Source organism: Poecilia reticulata, chromosome 8, assembly GCF_904066995.2.
Source record: "Poecilia reticulata chromosome 8, P_reticulata-male-v2, whole genome shotgun sequence".
Lineage (NCBI taxonomy): Eukaryota > Metazoa > Chordata > Actinopteri > Cyprinodontiformes > Poeciliidae > Poecilia > Poecilia reticulata.
In genome coordinates, this window is record NC_088837.1 from 2500303 (window position 1) to 2518907 (window position 18605).

General features: G+C 38.6%; 1 protein-coding gene across 1 annotated transcript; it reads left to right on the plus strand.

The window, feature by feature from the left end:
- Window positions 1–1185: 1185 nt before the first annotated feature.
- carhsp1 (calcium regulated heat stable protein 1) lies at window positions 1186–17953 on the plus strand. The gene is made up of 5 exons (XM_008415291.3): window positions 1186–1367; window positions 15077–15206; window positions 15480–15588; window positions 16601–16723; window positions 17435–17953. Exons 2-5 carry the CDS (start codon window positions 15125–15127, stop codon window positions 17595–17597), a joined length of 477 nt encoding a protein of 158 aa, XP_008413513.1. The 5' UTR covers window positions 1186–1367; window positions 15077–15124; the 3' UTR covers window positions 17598–17953.
- The last annotated feature ends 652 nt before the right edge of the window (window positions 17954–18605 follow it).

The window sequence follows — 18605 nt, forward strand, 5'->3', positions numbered from 1 at the left end:
GGGCCAATGGGAAGCAAACACCACAACAACAGAGCGCACCTTGAAAACAACGCTGGTAGAAAACTATCTTCTCTCTGCTCTATTCTTTTGCTGTATGTTTACTGCAAAACAGATTAACAAACAAAACAAACCCCCACCAAAAGTATGTTCATTTGAATTCCAGCTTGTATTTATCCAAGCTCAGAGGTGTTTCTGAGGGTCACGTCTTCTATTTGTGATGACATACCACACAAAAAGTGCTTTCATTTGAAGACTTTCAAACACCTTACTGATTCTCACAGACAAAACTGGACAACTATTAGCATCAGAAGCATAACCATCATGGAAGAGTGCCAAGAAGGATAGAAAGTCTTGTTTGCAGTTTGCCACAAGCCATGTAGAGGGCACCATTAACATGTGGAAGAAGGCTTTCTGGTCTGACGGGACCAAAATGAAACCTTTTTGACACACATGCAAAATGGTATGGTGAAAAATTACTCTGATTCAATTTGATTGGGCCTTTTTGCAAAGAATATTCTGTTTTTAAACACGCAAACTAGGATTATAACAGCCAATGTGAAAAATAAAAAACTGAAACTGATAAAAACAACAGGCAGACAACCTTGGTCAAACATGTAGAAATAAACTGCAACAAACCTTCTTTCAAATGATTCAGAAAACGTAATTAGCAATTAGAAATATAATGTAAAATAAAACATGATGTTGCTTAGAGCACAAAGCATATAGCTGAAGCGAATAGATTATGAATCGGGCACATTGTCACCTGAACTAAAAGTTTTTTCCAATATCACAACCAATACAGATATTTACTATCGGATTGGTGTTGTCTATTAAAGTTTGTGGTTGTGTAAAAGTTAAAAGGGTATGGATATTTTTGAGTACAATACAATGTTCTGTATGGAGAGGTGCATTTTTAAGAATCTGTAAGAAAAAAATACATTTTACAAACATACATTGAATAGTCATATAAATAGTAACATTAACAACTTAAATTACAGCCAGTAATGATAACATATTAAAAGAACCATTCGAGCTGAAAGAATTTTTATTTCAGCATTTGCTTTGCGCTTTGTATCTGATACTTACGGGGAAGTGTGTTTCCCCATTCTCACTGGTTGTTACGGTAACTCATGACGTCCCTCCCCACTCTAAAGAGAAGTTACGCCCATTCAGAAAAAAAAGAGAGGGAGAGCGCGACAGAGCGAGTATTTACGGTGCTTGGCTGCTGGAGGATGCACCTCATCTCTTCCACTCTGTGCAGCAGAGGAAGAACATTGAGCCACATAATTTAACCAGACCCTGGGTTTTTTTGCGCTGTTTTCAAGCTTCAGAACTAACTTGTCACTTCATAACTTGAAGGAACAAAGGTGAGTGATGCCATTAAAACACTTAACAAGCTCAAACTCTTGTGAACCCCGCGGTGCGAGCTGAGTAACACTGTTCGAGGCTAGCTGCTCAGTTTCAGTCTGAGTTCGGCTCAGGAAAAATCTTTGCCCGGTTGTCGAGCGCAGAACTTTGTAGCTGCAGAGGTTTGCTTTGGTTCTCCTGTAACTTCGGGGTGACGTTTGAATGGACAAATCTCCACAAACTCTGCTGTCCAGTGCGGGATTGGGTTTTCCTGGCGCGTGCAGGCGGTCATTTCCTTTGAAGGTGGGGGTGGAGGCAAAATACCAAGAAAAGAGGGGCCAGCAGGCTCAGTCATTGTGAGTTTTGTCCGAGAAAGTACCGTCGCTGTGGTTCACGCCTTGAAAAATCCAATTCTGCTTTAAAATAAATGACAGGAAGATGCTGTCGCTCACTATTTAAAAACATTCACGCGCCTTAGCCATAATTATCTTAGGAGTAGCTGAAAAGAGTAAAATCTTTTCCGACTCGTACTTCAGGTTTGCTTATGGCAAAACGAGTAAAAAATATAAGATGGAGATATGAAGCCTACTTATGTTAGAAATGTCAGATACGTTGTTCAGGGGGCGGTGACTGAGTATGGCTACTGCGTTGGAGATAAGAAATAAGCCTACAGTTTTGCTGTCCTCCGGAACACAAACATCCATAGGCTGGCGTGTGATTTACAAACACACGTCAGTGTGAGGTTATCATTTGAAAGTTGTATTTCCACATAATTGGTTAAGAAATGAGAAGCCATTCATTGCACCAGCTGGGGTTAAATAACTTGTTGCCAAGAGGGACACAGCAGTAACTATCCAATAGGAAGCTCAGACCTACAGTGGGGAAAATAAGTATTTAGTCAGTCACCAATTGTGCAAGTTCTCCCACTTAAAAAGATGAGAGAGGCCTGTAATTGACATCATAGGTAGACCTCAACTATGAGAGAGAAAATGTGAAAAAAAATTTGAGAAAATCATTTTGTCTGAATTTTAAAGAATTTATTTGCAAATAGTGGTGGAAAATAAGTATTTGGTCAATAACAAAAGTTCATCTCAATACTTTGTTGTATGTCCTTTGTTGGCAATGACAGAGGTCAAACGTTTTCTGTAAGTCTTCACAAGGTTGGCACACACTGTTGCTGGTATGTTGGCCCATTCCTCCATGCAGATCTCCTCTAGAGCAGTGATGTTTTGGGGCTGTCGGCGGGCAACACGGACTTTCAACTCCCTCCAAAGGTTTTCGATGGAGTTGAGATCGGGAGACTGGCTAGGCCACTCCAGGACTTTGAAATGTTTCTTACGAAGCCACTCCTTTGTTGCCCTGGCAGTGTGCTTGGGATCATTGTCATGCTGAAAGACCCAGCCACGTTTCATCTTCATTGCCCTTGCTGATGGAAGGAGGTTTGCACCCAAAATCTCACAATACATGGCCCCATTCATTCTTTCATGTACACGGATCAGTCGTCCTGGTCCCTTTGAAGAGAAACAGCCCCAAAGCATGATGTTGCCACCCCCATGCTTCACAGTTGGTATGGTGTTCTTTGGATGCAACTCCGCATTCACTTTCCTCCAAACACGACGAGTTGTGTTTTTACCAAATAGTTCTACTTTGGTTTCATCTGACCATATGACATTCTCCCAATACTCTTCTGGAACATCCAAATGCTCTCTAGCAAACTTCAGACGTGCCTGGATATGGACTGGCTTAAGCAGGGGGACACGTCTGGCACTGCAAGATCTGAGTCCCTGGCGTCGTAGTGTGTTGCTGATGGTAGCCTTTGTAACATTGGTCCCAGCTTTCTGCAGGTCATTCGCTAGATCCCCCCTTGTGGTTCTGAGATTTTTCCTCACCGTTCTTGTGATCATTCTGACCCCATGGGCTGAGATCTTGCGTGGAGCCCCAGATCGAGGGAGATTAGTAGTGGTCTTGTAGGTCTTCCATTTTCTGATTATTGCTCCCACAGTAGATTTCTTCACACCAAGCTGCTTGCCTATTGCAGATTCAGTCTTCCTAGCCTGGTGCAGGTCTACAATTCGGTTTCTGGTGTCCTCCGACAGCTCTTTCGTCTTCACCATAGTGGAGTTTGGAGTGTGACTGTTTGAGGTTGTGGGCAGGTGTCTTTTATACTGTTAACGACTTCAAACTGGTGCCATTAATACAGGTAATGAGTGGGGGAAAGAGGAGCCTCTTAAAAAAGAAGTTACAGGTCTGTGACAGCCAGAAATCTTGCTTGTTTGTAGGTGACCAAATACTTATTTTCCACCATTATTTGCAAATAAATTCTTTAAAATTCAGACAAAATGATTTTCTCAAATTTTTTTTCACATTTTGTCTCTCATAGTTGAGGTCTACCTATGATGTCAATTACAGGCCTCTCTCATCTTTTTAAGTGGGAGAACTTGCACAATTGGTGACTGACTAAATACTTATTTTCCCCACTGTATTTGCTCAGTTAAATTCAGGATTTTTATTCTGTTATGTTTTTTATAGCCAGGCAGTGAGGCATACTGTGGTGATGGGTAATTATGGGAAACTATTGATGGATTTAATCAGTTAAACCATCATGTATACACAGGTATTCCACCATTCTTTCCCACAGCCTTTTTTTTTTATTGCTAAGCCAGTCTTGAGTGTTTGTTGATTAAAAAGATCAGTTTTAACCCCCATCAGATTATTCGTTTGTTCCATAAACTGCATGGGTTTTGTTACACTTTGCAGACCAAAGTGTTAGTTAAAATCCCCGAAGACTTCAGCAATTTGTGATGGTGGGACAGAGAAGGCTCTTTTCTGGCATCACTGTCAAAACAACTCGTTGGCGTGATAATTGCACCCAAAGGGTTATTATTTAGACTTGATGATCACAAGATTACGCCGTTGCTACAGTTCTTTACCGTTGAATTTTGGATTTGAAAAAAAGTTATATTTATACGACAGTGGACCCCCACCTGTTCGTGGTTCAGAATTTGTGGATTTTTCTTTGAAATATTGCTTCAAACAATCTACGTAAAATTCACCTTTTTGGGTTTATTCTATAGAGCTTCTCGAAAATAACTCGGTTGAAGCTGAATACGGTGGTACTAGACATGCTGACATTTGCACAGCAACCAATTTTTCCAGGATGCTGATTAAATGTACACCCAAGAGATAAGTTGGCTTCTATTGCTAAGATGGTTTCTACTGTGTGTATTAGTTCATAGTAAAATATGTTATGTGGTTTAACTATTAAATTAGGCCATCGGGAGGATTTTTAGAGAGTATCTTAAGTATTCATGTTTAAAATGGGTTCTAGATCGGGCTGTGTCACTTTAGATTTATTCCCAAGTGAAACAGGAAGTTGTCAATGATCAATTATAAGTTCCTAGAATTTCTGATCAGAAATAAATATACTCAATTCAAAGGTTTATTTTTACTTTATTTTGTACATTGTTATGCTACAGTAGTAAAATATAAATTGAACTCTTAAATAGGGCTTCATGATATGAAAATTAAAATCGACGGTGCTAAAAACAAATTGTAAAAGATTAATACAATACCCAAGTCTTTCTTTCCCCTTTGTATTCCCATATTCCCATCCCCTTCAATTGATTTTCCTTCACATTTAACAGTGTACCAACATTTTTATTTCATACCTGCATTGAAGTATTTTTCACATATGGCCATGATTTAAAAAAAACCTCATATCTTTATTTAATTAAAAAAATGAATTTTGTGGGAATTTAATGAAATATGGTAACAGATTGAAATAGGGTATATTTCAATCTGTTTTTAAATTGTGCTTATTAACCAGAGTGTGATTTACTTTTTTTTTTTTTTTTGTAGTTTGAGTGAAATTCCTGTCAAAAAACAATTTAAATAGCCATCTAAATATTTTTTGTACTTTTTTTTAAATTGTCCTTCTACATGCTGTTGTATCACTGCGTTTATAATCACACCGTGTTGAAGACGTTTTTCTCGCGGGAGGCTGAAACCAATCGACAGGAAGAGTAATAAAATGTGGTGATTTGTGGGGCCGTATTCAGGCCTGACAGGAAGATTAATGGAGTTCTGTTATAGAAGCTCATGTTTGTTTATTTTTTAACCTCTCAAACTCCTGCACGAGCAAAGTGTGTGTCTGCAACATGAACATTTCCAAATCGTTGTTTCCTGGTGTTTGCACAAGGGGACAAATTCCACCGACATGAGTCAAATGTGACCCGACCAGTTGGAGACATCTTTATTGCCACATCAAACAAAGTAACGCTTTGCAAAGTGCCACCATCAGTGTTAAAGTGTATAAAAGTGTTTTCAGTTTTTTTTTTCCTATTTAAAGAGACAGCATGTGAATATAATACCAGGTTTATTCAGTTTAAAAAATAGCTTATTGATCCCAATGAGAAATGAAACATTTTATTAATAAAGTTGAGGAAGTCATTATAGATTTGTGAATTATGTAGTTTAACAGTGAAGCTACCTTTACTGCATGTACACTTGGTGTGTTAGCATGCGGGATAGAAATCTGTAGACATCAGTGTGTTGATGGTAACACACACACACACACACACACACACACACACAAAACAGGGGAAATACAAGGTTATGTTGCATTGTTGAAACTGAAAGCTACTCAGAAGAATGATACTTTGCAAACATATTTGTTTTTCAGAACTTGTTACATTAAAACCATAAACATCAGTGTAATTTTTTATTACTATCAGCCTGTCATAAAATAACTTCTGGAGTAAAGCATTAACTAAGACCTGACTTGACCTACAAACTAATGCAAAATGTTTGAAGTTTTGAAATGCTTTGAAAGTTCATATCTGACATGAAACCTGGTGCTCAGAAGAGCCCACAAAGGTTCCTGCACTGACAATAAATAAACCAAAACACACAAAACTAAATCTTTTATATATATATTTGTATATATATATATACACATATATTATGTGTATATTAAACAGGAGGTCATTATTTGTTTTGAAATGCAATGTCTTATGTGGTTCACACTATGAAAAGTAGAGGCAAAATGTAGCTTTTTAAAGAAATGTACTGTAATTCTTTGGAGTTAAATGTTCAATGTATGTAGAAGTAGAAATGAGACCTGTTTTGTGTAGCTCTCAGTTTGCGTGTTTGCAGTCGGCGTGCTAAAATCAGTGATTGAAACCCAACCACAAAAGCTCCCCGCAGGTATCGGTTGCTTCTCGTGTGTGAGGAAAACATGCCTGATGAAGGCTCAGTGGTGTCTCTGTATCTGCATTTCCAAATGCATGTATTTGTGCAATTTGACATTTCGAAAATAAAATTGCTTAACGGAAACATGCCAATTTTGGAAAAACGTTTGTTTTTTCAATAAAAAGTTTAGCCGCTAAAATGAGGTGCATTTCTTTTTTGGCCGTATGAAAATTGTTTTATTTTGCAAAACTGCAATGGGAACTGGGCCGATCAAAATAAATTTTACTGGACGATAAATTGTCCCAGACGTTATTGCGATGAACGATAATATTGTTGTTTTGAGTCAATTTTCAAGCAATATAGTGGTAAAGGTATAATGATGCAAGAACACATTCTAAAATATTAATAAACTTTAAATTTTAGTGAACATTTAACACTGGAACTCTTAAGTATCCAAATAACAGAAAAAAACAAAATAAACTATAAAGTCTTTGAAAACAAAATTGTTCTTCAAAAAAACCAGACTGATAACTTTTATCATCCAGTTTTTGGTAGAAAGAAAAAAAAAAGCTAAATCAAGCAAACAAAAATTATTAAACTCGTTTTAATTTATCATGTACTGAGTTGATTTATTGTGACAATCCTAATGGAAACACTTGTTTTTGCATCACATGAGTCAAATGATGAACAACCAGATGTTACCACTGGCGCAAACCACAAAGAAGACAGGAAGTAGTTGGAGGAACATGGCGTGTTTTTAATGACTTATTTGCGTATAATTTTTAAAAATTTTTGTTTCTCATTTAATAGAAATAACGCAAAATACAGTTGTTGTTTTTTTTGGTTTTTTTCCCCACATTAGCGGAATATTGACAAAGTTTTGTGTACATTTGTAATGCAAGTATAGCTACTGTCTTAGAAACACAAAGGCAGCTTCTTGAAGTCAACATAATCATAGCCGTGTTGTTGGTAATAAATGAGTTTGAGTAAATCAACTCACTGTTTTGTTGTCACCTCGGCTTTTAATCAACATCAATCCTCCGGTCCTTTCTGTCACGTCATTATTAGTTCCATTTTAACGCCTCTGGTCATCTTGAAAGTGTTTGGAAGAGGCTAATTACAATCAAATGAGTTGTGCTGCAGTGCCACCATAACATTTCTGTGGTATAGATACAGAGATGAGGTAACAGAGAGAAAACAAGTGAAGTGATGATTTTGCTTGACTCACTGCTGGCATAATTGCCAGCTTTGCCCTGTTTGAGCTGCAGTGACCGACAGTTTGACACAGTCTCACTTTCACTGTCTTCATTGCCATCAGTGAAGAGAAGAAAATAGATGCTGATCCTTGAGAAAGAATCCCCAAAGTCCCTCTATTTGCTATAGGGCATATTCAATCTGAGTAAATACGAAGTCAGTTTTCAAATGAGGAATTCATGTATGATCGAAAAAACTGGGGTTGTTACGCTTCTCCAGGACCAGGATGGGTTGCCATAACGATGGAACTATGAAATCTGTCTTCTGGACCTTCAGTTCAGTGACCTCAATCTCCAACAACATTGGGTTTAGCTGCAGGATAATGATATGAATATCGCAAACACTTGATGCTGTTTGTTGCTGCCAACTGTGACTCAGCCAGTCATTAGCTTTAAAGATCAGTTGCTTTATCAAAGGGTCAGATTGAAGGAAAAAAATAAAAATATGACTTGATTTTTACTTTCAATGTCTCTTTAGAGTCTCTGTACTCTTTGTATTTAAGTGTAATAGCAAAAATAAATAAAAACACTAGGGGTTTTAGGAGGTGCGGCATAGCTTTAGTCTGAGTGCTAACCTCGACAGCTAGCTTATGCTCCATTTGTACATTTAAATGCAGACTGAAGTGAGGTCCAGACCAGGACACTGCTGCTGCTGCTGCTGCAGTTAGACTGACTCTTAGCCACAGAGATGCTGCACTGACGCACATTGCTGGGATGAGTCATGAAATTGTCAGATCAGGATCATTGTTTGCTGTCACACAGGCACATCTCATTTGGCCTTGTGCACACAAGCACTCACACACACTTGCATCCATATTCACGGCAGAGCCTGTAGAAAATGCAGGCTGCGTTGGCACAATGCCCCCGATGTCGGTCAGCGTATTCAAGGTTTTCAGTGAACCGCCCAGAGCTGCTCATGTTCCCGGTTCACTTCATCCATTCACTTCAGTTACTGTCTCACAAAGGCAGCATTATAACAGACTTAACATCTGTTATAGAGGCTCCAATGCACACAGGGTGGGTGGGGAAATACTGAAAACTGAAAATGTGAATGCAGATATTCTCGTTTTTGTTTTTTCAGTTAATTAATCAAAAGTTATGTTCACCTTGAAACATTGTTAGTTTCAGGTTTTTCACTTATCTGAAGCTTTTACATCTTTTGATCAAGTTGTGATGAAAATATTTAAAATCTTGCACTTTGATATATTTGATTCTATTCATACCTGTTGGATTTAAAAAGCAGAAACACTAAGATGGCAGGTAATCGATTGGGATCATTTCTGATGAGACTCTTTGGTCTTCAGGTGATCTGTAGTGTTTGTGGTTGTCATGCAACATAAACCTGGCATCCTTTCATCTGCCTGTCAGCAGGAGAGCAAAACTCCCCCATGCTAAATGTCAGTGCAGATTTTAGATAAAGCTAAAGTTGAAGTGATAAGACCTGCAGATAAAACAAGAAAATGTCACTTAATCTCTTATCTGTAAGGTTTGTTTTTTACTCCAAATGTTTTCATTTTTAGATGTACATTTCTATGTGAATGGAAATGTACATTTTCTAATACGTTTTCTAAGCTTCCATTTTTGTTTAGCACCCAGACTAAGAACTGGGTGAACCTGTGAAGGTACCATTAAGAGCTGATGTAGACACAGAATTAGCTCAGAATAGCCCTACCTTTTCACCATCTTTGTTTTTTTCTTATTTTCTCTGATTTTATTTATTTATTTTTATAGAGACTATTTAGTTGGAAATGTAATAGCATCTGATGTACCTGAACTACTTAACAAAATGACAAAATAGTCCTTTAGTTTAGCCATGACAGGAAGCTAGAACGCTATTGCTAGCTTTAGCATTGGTAGCGGCTAAATGGCTGATAGTCAAGGTATTCTCCCAGTGCTTTAAAGCATTCTTTATTAGCCAGCACTGTCTACACTACACTGCATGCATGATCTAACTTCTTTCTGACCTGAAAGTAAGAACATTACACACAGATAAAACTGCTTACAACTCATAAAATGATTGTAAAATGTTAGTTCATCAGATAAAGTCACATGCTGACAGCATGATACATCTACATGTTTTGGTCCTCCTCTTTATTTAACATTTGTGACATGTAAAACCTTGCTTTCCTGTCATTTTTTTTCTTACCTGCCTTAAAAGGCAATGCTTCAAACATCCATATTAGCTTCTTTCACAAAGCAGCTAATTGAGGCTGCAAAAGCAGCGAAACGTCTCAGGCTTGACCTGAAATCTTTTCTGAACGACGCAAATTAATTAGAGGCCGGATATTGCTGTGCACTGTTATTTTTTTTTTATTTTTTATTTTTTTTAGGCTGTGTGTTTATTTCCTCACACAGTTACAAGCTTACTCTCCAAACTTGTCTAGTTTCGATTTCCTGCCTCATCCAGCAGGATGGGAGGAGGCTTGACTTCCTCCCATTCATCACCCAGCTGTCTGATAAGTTTAACAAAAATGCATATTTTAGCCATTTCACTGACGGGGAAACTAAACAATGTTCCAAAGATTAACAACTGAACAGTCTGCTCCGATACCCAAGTTAACATAATTACCATGACAACACTGTTGCTTTAAAGTGCAATGTGCAACATTATTACTCTGGTTGCATCGAACTTTTAATTACCCAATCACATTCTGGATGCTGACCTCTCCGGAGTTTTACTAAGCTAAAAATAAATATTATAGAACACAAAAATATATTAGTAACCATTCTACAGTGATTCACCAGGAAGTGCAAGAAAAACATTTGATCTTACCTACCACTGATTAGTTGAATCCTATGAAACAAGGGGTGTAAAAACTTCCCCCCAACTCTGAGAAGTTGATGCAAATTATACACTTTATAGCATCTTTAAATGCGATGTATTTACAAATCAGGGCTTCCATCCTGTACAGAACTCTCTGGATGCAACATCCCATCTGGTAGATATTTAAAGGAGTAGGATTATGTATTTTCCAGGCACCGAGAGCCATTTTATAGCACAATCAAATAACTGTTACCTTCAGTTGTCATAAAAATGCTGACTTAGAAGAAATTTGACTTCCTTATTTAACTCCTTGAAATTGGGCCTCTGTCTCTTGAAAAGCTCACCATCACACGGCTCCTCTATTAACCACTAGCAATGTTTTTACCAGCGTTGCTCTGAGAAGTAGCTCCTATAATGAATTCAGCAGATGACCAGTTCCACCAGGTATTCGCTAATTGCTGCTGGCTAGTCTGAAGGAACTGAATGAAGGCAAAACTATGTTTTTGATGGAATAACATAATGTAAAGTTCAAAGTCAATTTTACACGATGCCGCCCCTTTAACTGTCACAGCAAAGCTCTCTGTCCAATACTGTACCTACCATCACTGAATACAGTTGGGGACCGCTCTTTGTTAGGAATTACCCGAGTAATATGCATGCAAAATAATCGCTAACGTAGAAAGCTAATATTTCTTCCTGATGAAATGTGAGCGCTTGTGTCTGAGTAACCAGAGACGCAGCTGAACACATGTACAAACCGATCAGGTGTGTGCTTATCACGCCTCTCCGCTCCGCAGTTTCTCCACACTCGTGTTATTCTGCAGAGTGTTGTGTGTTTGACCCCACAGAGCCAATGTGTGGCTTTTGGATGATCAGGTGTTTGCAATGCTGGCTTCGCCCCGGTGGACCGGCATGCGCTGCGTCAGCCGGGTCATTAGGTGACGGGGAATCCATAGAGGACGAGCATGGAAACTTCTGTGTGAGTGGAGGAGAAAAACAAAGAGAGTGGCGTGTTGTTGTGGCTGCCTGACAGACAAAGTACTGAACACAAAGTGGAAGGAGAAATTCTTATACAAAGTTGCTGTTTTCATATTGTTCAAATGCAACTTTTATTTGTTACTATGATACCAACCAACCTAAACTCTGTTACTTACTGGTTAAATTTAATTATAACCTTCCACCAAATATCTAACCTAATGTTGATCATGATAAAAATTTAACACAACTTATTGTAGACACAATTCAAGCTGAAGATGTTTTAATGTTTCTTTACCAAATCAAACGATTGTTTCTGTTCCAGTGCAATTTTATTTACTTTATTGACCCTGGTCAATAGTTTACTAGGTAGGATATCAAATGTGTTCTTGTGTTATTTTGCCTTATCCGTCATATTACTTGAACATGGCATCAAAACAACAATTTATCACAATAACTTCTGGGACAATCTATCATCCAACATACTGAATCATTATAGTTATAGATTATCTTTGTTTCAAATTGAGGGGTTTTGGTTAAAACATTTACAGACATTAAAGGTGAAATGAATATATTTTGTACAGTTTTGGTTTAATTACAACTGTGAATATGTTGGGGGGGCTTTCAGTAAGTTACCTTTTTTGGTAACACTTTATTTGAAGGGGGGTGAATAAGACTGACATGACACTGCATAAACATGACATAACACCTGTCATGAACATGACATAACACCTGTCATGAACATGAATAAGCCTTCATGAATATTTATGACTGTTGTCATAAAGCGTCATTAGGAAAATTATGACACTTTTAATACAAAGTTGACATTATTCAAAATGTCTTTGTTATGATAACTTGACATTAACCAAGAAATCATTACTGATATAAATTTGTTCTAAAAGTATTACTGATTGCACTTTAAAAATTAGGTAACTTTATGTTATTAAAGGTAAAGTTTAAACAGTAATGATTTATTGGTCAATGTCAAGTTGTCATAACAGACATTTTGAATAATGTCAACTTTGTATTAAAAGTGTCATAATTTACTGAATGACGCTTTATGACAACAGTAAACATTCATGAAGGCTTATTCATGTTTATGGCAGGTGTTATGTCATGTTTATGACGGTGTCATGAGTCTTATTCACCCTCCTTCAAATAGTGTTACCCCTTTTTTTTCCTTTTTTTTTTTTGAGCGAACACTCCAGTTAACGATTAATCAATTACTTAATCCGTTGACTGTTATTTCAATAAACAGTTAAAGTAATCACGATTAATTCAGCCCTGAAATAGAGATGACTTGACAGTACTGTGAAACTTCAACATTTTAAATGGTCGTCTTTTATTTCCCTCCAATAATTTTAGTTAGAATTTACATTATTCTGCATAATTTCTCGATAAAACCTTAAAATAAATAAATAAATAAAAGGTCATAGCAGTAAAGATCAGCTCACACAGCCAACACAGGGTGAAAAACACATCCATTGTTGGATAAAAGCCCAACTCGACTGGATCAATAGAATAACACTCACAGACAATAATCTGCATTTTTCAAGCTGTGGAAACAAAAACACGCTGATGGTTCCAATAACTGGTGAAACGTTAATTATTGAACATGGAGTCCACCAGCAGTGGCTGAGCTGGTGGACTTGAATTGTGTCCCATGACAGCTGGCTGTGGGAGACATTGAGACTGTTGTTCTGCGAAGCGGTAAAGATAAATGAAGCATGCTGTCCAGAGAGGGAGGCAATCGCATTAACTCATTGTTTATTGAGTTTTGTCCAATCAGAGGCCAGAATCACTCCGCTCTCTGTTCCTGCAAAGTGTGTTCAGACAACTGGAAGGAACTGTTCACATGTTTGGACTCGCAGGTCTTCTTCTAAGAAGCTGTAATCATGGAGGCGTGATGCTTTACTTAGCTTATCAATTAATCATCAATCACAGAAACAGTGCAGATCAGTGGTATCTCTGATCTGCACTGTTTCTGTGGAAGTTGGGCATTTCCCGTGTTTCTTTAGTCTTCATTCGTTTGTGTGCCACGATGTCCGACACATCTGATGAACCCACACACACACACACACACTAGCTTTATGTCCTTCGGGTCAGTTTGCTCAGATGGAAAAATCTGTTTTTTTTATTGTTTTTTTAAAACAGTAGTTTTGTGGATGTTATCAAATTGCCAAAGAAAACAGGATTCATGCTGTGGAGACAGCGGCTTCAGTTATCACAGTGAAAAGGTCGTCCAGACAGATGCAGCTCAGTGCGGCGTGTGTTTGGACTCCTTACACACGAGCTGCTGTGGACAACATGGCAGCATTTCAGGAAGACGAAGCTGAAAACCTCGAAATGACAGGCTGTCATTATAGCTGCATGTGGTTTTTACACCGTCTGTGAGCCCATAGCTGCTACCATAAATGCCACAATGGACATGGCAATTAAGTGAAGTTAATTTATAATTTGGATTTGGATCAAATTATTTTCATTGGTTGGAGTGGACCAGTCAAAACCTAAATAAGAGTCTCCGTGCATCCTTAAAAAGTCTTAAATTAGCTAAAATTAAGGGATTAAATTATACTTTTTTTTAAATGTAAGTTGCCCTTAACTATGTTAATCCAGGTCTGTCATTTGTAATTTATATTATGTCCCCCCCCCCCAGGCAAACGTTTGAATCACTCACACACGTATTCATTTCATTCTGTGACTTGGGGCGGTTGAGGCTAACTAGCAGTTAATATATCCTTGCTAACTAGCTCACTGGCAGCCATCTCTCTTACCAATCCATATGACGCTAGGTGCACTCTGTGCAAAAAAACTCAGCACTATGGGGGCTGAGGTTGTAGAGAACATCGCAAAAATATGCAATTTCCTGCTGTACATTTCTGTTTTGATACATCTCAAATTCCATTCATTGTGGTCTTAAATAGTCTTGAATTTGAATTGAATTGGTGAAACCCTGCAAATCTAATTGAGAAACCACGCAGATCTTTGTAATACTATCATTGCATTTTGTCCAATGAGAATAAATTGTTGATAAAATCGTAGATATGAACACATTTCCAGAGCGCTGAAGCTTTCTGCTTTCTGTTCTGTTGGATTTGATGTAAAGCCGATCAGATTTCACTGCAACTCAAACTCGGCTATAGAAGCTAGCTGACACTGGATCTGAGGTAATTAGAGTCCTTTATTCGGCTGGTTTAATGGGCAGAAAAATCCAGCAGTAATAATAAAAGGCAGCTCTTACATAATCAACCAATCACACCTCAGCGACTGTGTCAACCAATTAGAGGAGGGCTGGATAAAGGGGTCTGGTCTCCCCCCTCTGTCAGGTCACAGTGGCATTGAAACGCTCTCAAATTATTGTTGCTATGGTTACAAGTTTTGCGACCATTTCTCAAGTCAACCACTGCTTCAGGGTTAGAGTTTATACCCTGCTATGACTTTATTTGCCCGCAGGAAGGGAAGAAGGTGAACTGTTTCTCTCAGGCTGTATGTGACGTCTCTGTGGGTTTGATGTTTATCCATCCTCCTGTCCTCTCTCCATCTTTAGAGTGCTGCTCCGTGACCCTTCTGACCCCGTGACGCTGACTCTTCCAACATGTCTTCTGAAGCCACACCCATCCAGGAATCTCGACCTGTGACCCCTCCGCTTACCTCCCCAAAATCGCCAAGTTCACCAGGTAAAAAATGAGTTTTTTATTATTGTGGAGCACGCTTAATGTGCCAATAATGGTGCAAAATTTTCGGTTGGCACTTTTACCCTCATGCTAACTCTGAAAACATTTAGCATACTTTGCTTCATTTTTTATTTTTCCTTAACACTAATTTACTTGCCTGTTTGATAAACTTTACTTTGAAAAAAAATTGAAGTCTGTATTGAAGTTTTGGTTATCGGCTTAACTACTTCTGGTGTGTGATATTTGTTTATGTAAAACCTTTTCATTCATTTTCAGAGTCTCTGCATCTTCCAATCAACAAGCTCAGACAACGCTCACCTTCCCCAATGAGAGACTTCCTCATCCCCAGCCCTCTGCCCACACGCAGGAACAGGACCTGCTCGGCGTGAGGACACACACACACACACACACACACACAAATATAAAGTTATAGGTACTATCCAGATAGAACATGTAGCTGTTATGTGAAAGTTTAGTGTGAAACATTTACTTTAGTTCCTCAACAGCAACACAATGATGCTGATTAAACATTTTCAGGGAGCTGTGAAAATGTTTCTGCACGAAGTACAAGCTATATCAACTAACTGTGTTACTGTTGTTCAAATGCAACATATGTTAACATTCAGCTTTTCTTTAATCTTTTCTCTTCCTCTACTACTCCTGACTGTCGTCTCTGGTTTTGCTTCACTCCTCAAAGCGGCGCAGCGCACAGTGACCAGCTTCACAGGCTGGAGCTGGAGGTGTTGGTTTTTCAAAATAAAGTAGAATTTAACATTTCATGATACTTAAATTAATTTCACACCAATTATGATTAGTATAAGTGCGCAAATATAGGCTGGATGTAATATACTGTACATTGTTTTAACGTGTATTTTTTTTAAAGATCTTCATCCTGAAGGTGCGACGGCTTTTATTTTGCCATGGCAGTGTCCCACGATCAGTTACCAAGATTTATATAGTTATGTTTTGAATCTGAACAAGCTGATGTAGTCAGAGGTACCTTCTGGTCCACTGTGATACAGACTGCTGCAGGAGATCGTTTTTGTCCTCAGCTGTCTCTGAAGAAACCTGGATAGTTTGACTTCTTAAAACATCCAGGTTTTCCTTTTCTTTTCTTTTTTTTTATTAATAAAGTCTCTTTGGATAATATTTCCTGACATTTAAAGACAAAACTTCAGATTCATACTGAAAATGCAACTTTCTTTTATTTGAATTACAATTTGAAGTAATTTGACTTCCTTTAATTTAATAATGTACTTGAACCACGTCAACAAACTACATCAATAGATTAAGCCACAGATTAGAAACACAGGTGACATAAACAAAGACTTAAAACACGTATATAAAGGAACAACCTGTAATATCTCCATGTTATCCCCTCCTGTCTTGTCCTGCAGGTCGGCCCGGGCAGCAGAGGGCCCCGTGTTTTCTGGAGTGTGTAAATGTTTCTCCCGCTCCAAAGGCCACGGCTTCATCACACCATCAGATGGAGGCAGCGACATCTTCGTCCATATCTCAGAGTAAGTTTGTGTGTGTGTCCTGCTTCGCCACCTATGACGAGGTGCTTTGGTTTGAATCACCTTCATCCGGCCTCAGAAACACACACACAGAGCAGGGAGGAGTGTGTAGGAGGACCACCTTCACCCCAATGCCTTTTTCAGCCTCAGACGTCAGAGGAGCACACACACACACACACACAGACACACACCCTCCCTCTGTCCCATGGATGTGAAATAAAAACATTCAGATGAAACCTAAAGGAACGACTTGATTTCAGCAGAACAGATGAGAATCATCTCACAGAGTTAAACTGACTGAGCAGGAAGCTTCTGGTTCAAACCGGTTCCATTTCTCTGATTTATTACTTCTGAAGCTCATTTCCTGACCTTCAGGGAAGCAAAATTTATTAAAAGATCAAACGGTGATCTGGAATTTCTGCCAAGACAGACTGATGAGATAAACGAGAACATTTAAGTGATTTCAATTCATTATAGTGTTATGCAACTGTTGTGTAAATGTATTGTATAATAACAATAGTTAACATTTAACACTGCAACTGGCAGCCATCTCAAATGTCCAAAATAAACAAAATAAATAAAATGGATACTGAAATTTCTGTAAACAGAGCTCATTTTCACTTATGTGATTAATTGATTTCTTATTGTGACGGACTGAACCCCGAGTTATTTTGTAAGTTCTGCTTTTCATGTTTGTTTTGTTTTGTCTTCCAGTGTTGAGGGCGAGTACGTCCCGGTGGAAGGAGACGAGGTGACCTACAAGGTCTGCGCCATTCCTCCCAAACACGAGAAGATCCAGGCGGTGGAGGTGAACATCACCCACCTCAAACCAGGCAGCAAGCATGAGACCTGGGGGGGGCACGTCATCACCAGCTGAGCGTGCGGACCCTCACCATGGAGACGGGGGCGGGAGGATTTTGAAGGTGTGTGAGTGGAGGATACTGTGGGTGAATCAGGTTAAGTCCCAGCCGTCTCATCTTCTTCTCACTGAAGTGTGAGCCTCCACCCGTCGGCTCCATCCGGACAGAACCTGCTTTTCTTTCATAGGATCTGAAACCTCGAGCAGAGCTGAACCCGCGGCTCTCGTTATTCCTGTAGAACCTCACAGAGATGTGTTCGGAAGTGTTTGGAAACATAAAACACTCAATGAATGTCAGAGTGTTTCCGCTGATCTGACAGAAGCATAAATCCATAATCATGTCATGTTTGGGTGAAATAAAAGACTTTCAACAATTCCTGTCTGCTGGTTTATTCTTCTTTTAATAGATAGTAGCTGCGTGTTCATTATGTGTGCAAAACTCTAATATTCTGCTAAGGTCCAAAAAAACACAAATGCAACTGCAGTGTTTCCTTTAAATAAGAAATCCGGTTACAATCTTGTGAACAAGTTTAACACAAGTAAAAAAAAAAACACACCATTGGCCTCCTGCCACTTCCTGTCGTCGTCGTCGTCTTTTCCGCCAGTAGTAATATCCTGTTTGATCACTTGACTCATATGATGCACAAAGTGTTTGAATTGAAATATGATTCCGTCGATACAGTTGGGGGTGGGGGGGGAAACAAATCCCCCTCATGGTAACTCAAAAACTTATCAAAGAAAGTTGAGCTTTTTCAAAATTGTTTCCATTAAGCTCATTTTTCTGAATTCCAATCTGTGAATTTTTCAAGTCAATGAAAATGCAGTTATAGTGGATGTTGCGGTTTTTTTATTTTATTTTTTCAAGTAATTTGCAGTTTAGCATTTTGTAATGATGATATAAATATTCCAGTAGAAGTCCAGTTGGACTAAAGGCTCTTTCCTCTGGACCAACAAGGAGTCGGCCGATACTCGCTGCAGGGCGCCACCCACCTGTGGGCGCCGTGGAAACCCTCTGGAACAAGTCGA

What these genes read in the sequence shown, in the direction of transcription:
- carhsp1 (XM_008415291.3), top strand. Translation starts at nt 15,125, where the DNA reads ATGTCTTCTGAAGCCACACCCATCCAGGAATCTCGACCTGTGACCCCT. An exon ending in AAAATCGCCAAGTTCACCAG is followed by an intron (nt 15,207 to 15,479) that starts GTAAAAAATGAG and finishes ATTCATTTTCAG; the next exon opens with AGTCTCTGCATCTTCCAATC. An exon ending in ATCTTCGTCCATATCTCAGA is followed by an intron (nt 16,724 to 17,434) that starts GTAAGTTTGTGT and finishes TTTGTCTTCCAG; the next exon opens with TGTTGAGGGCGAGTACGTCC.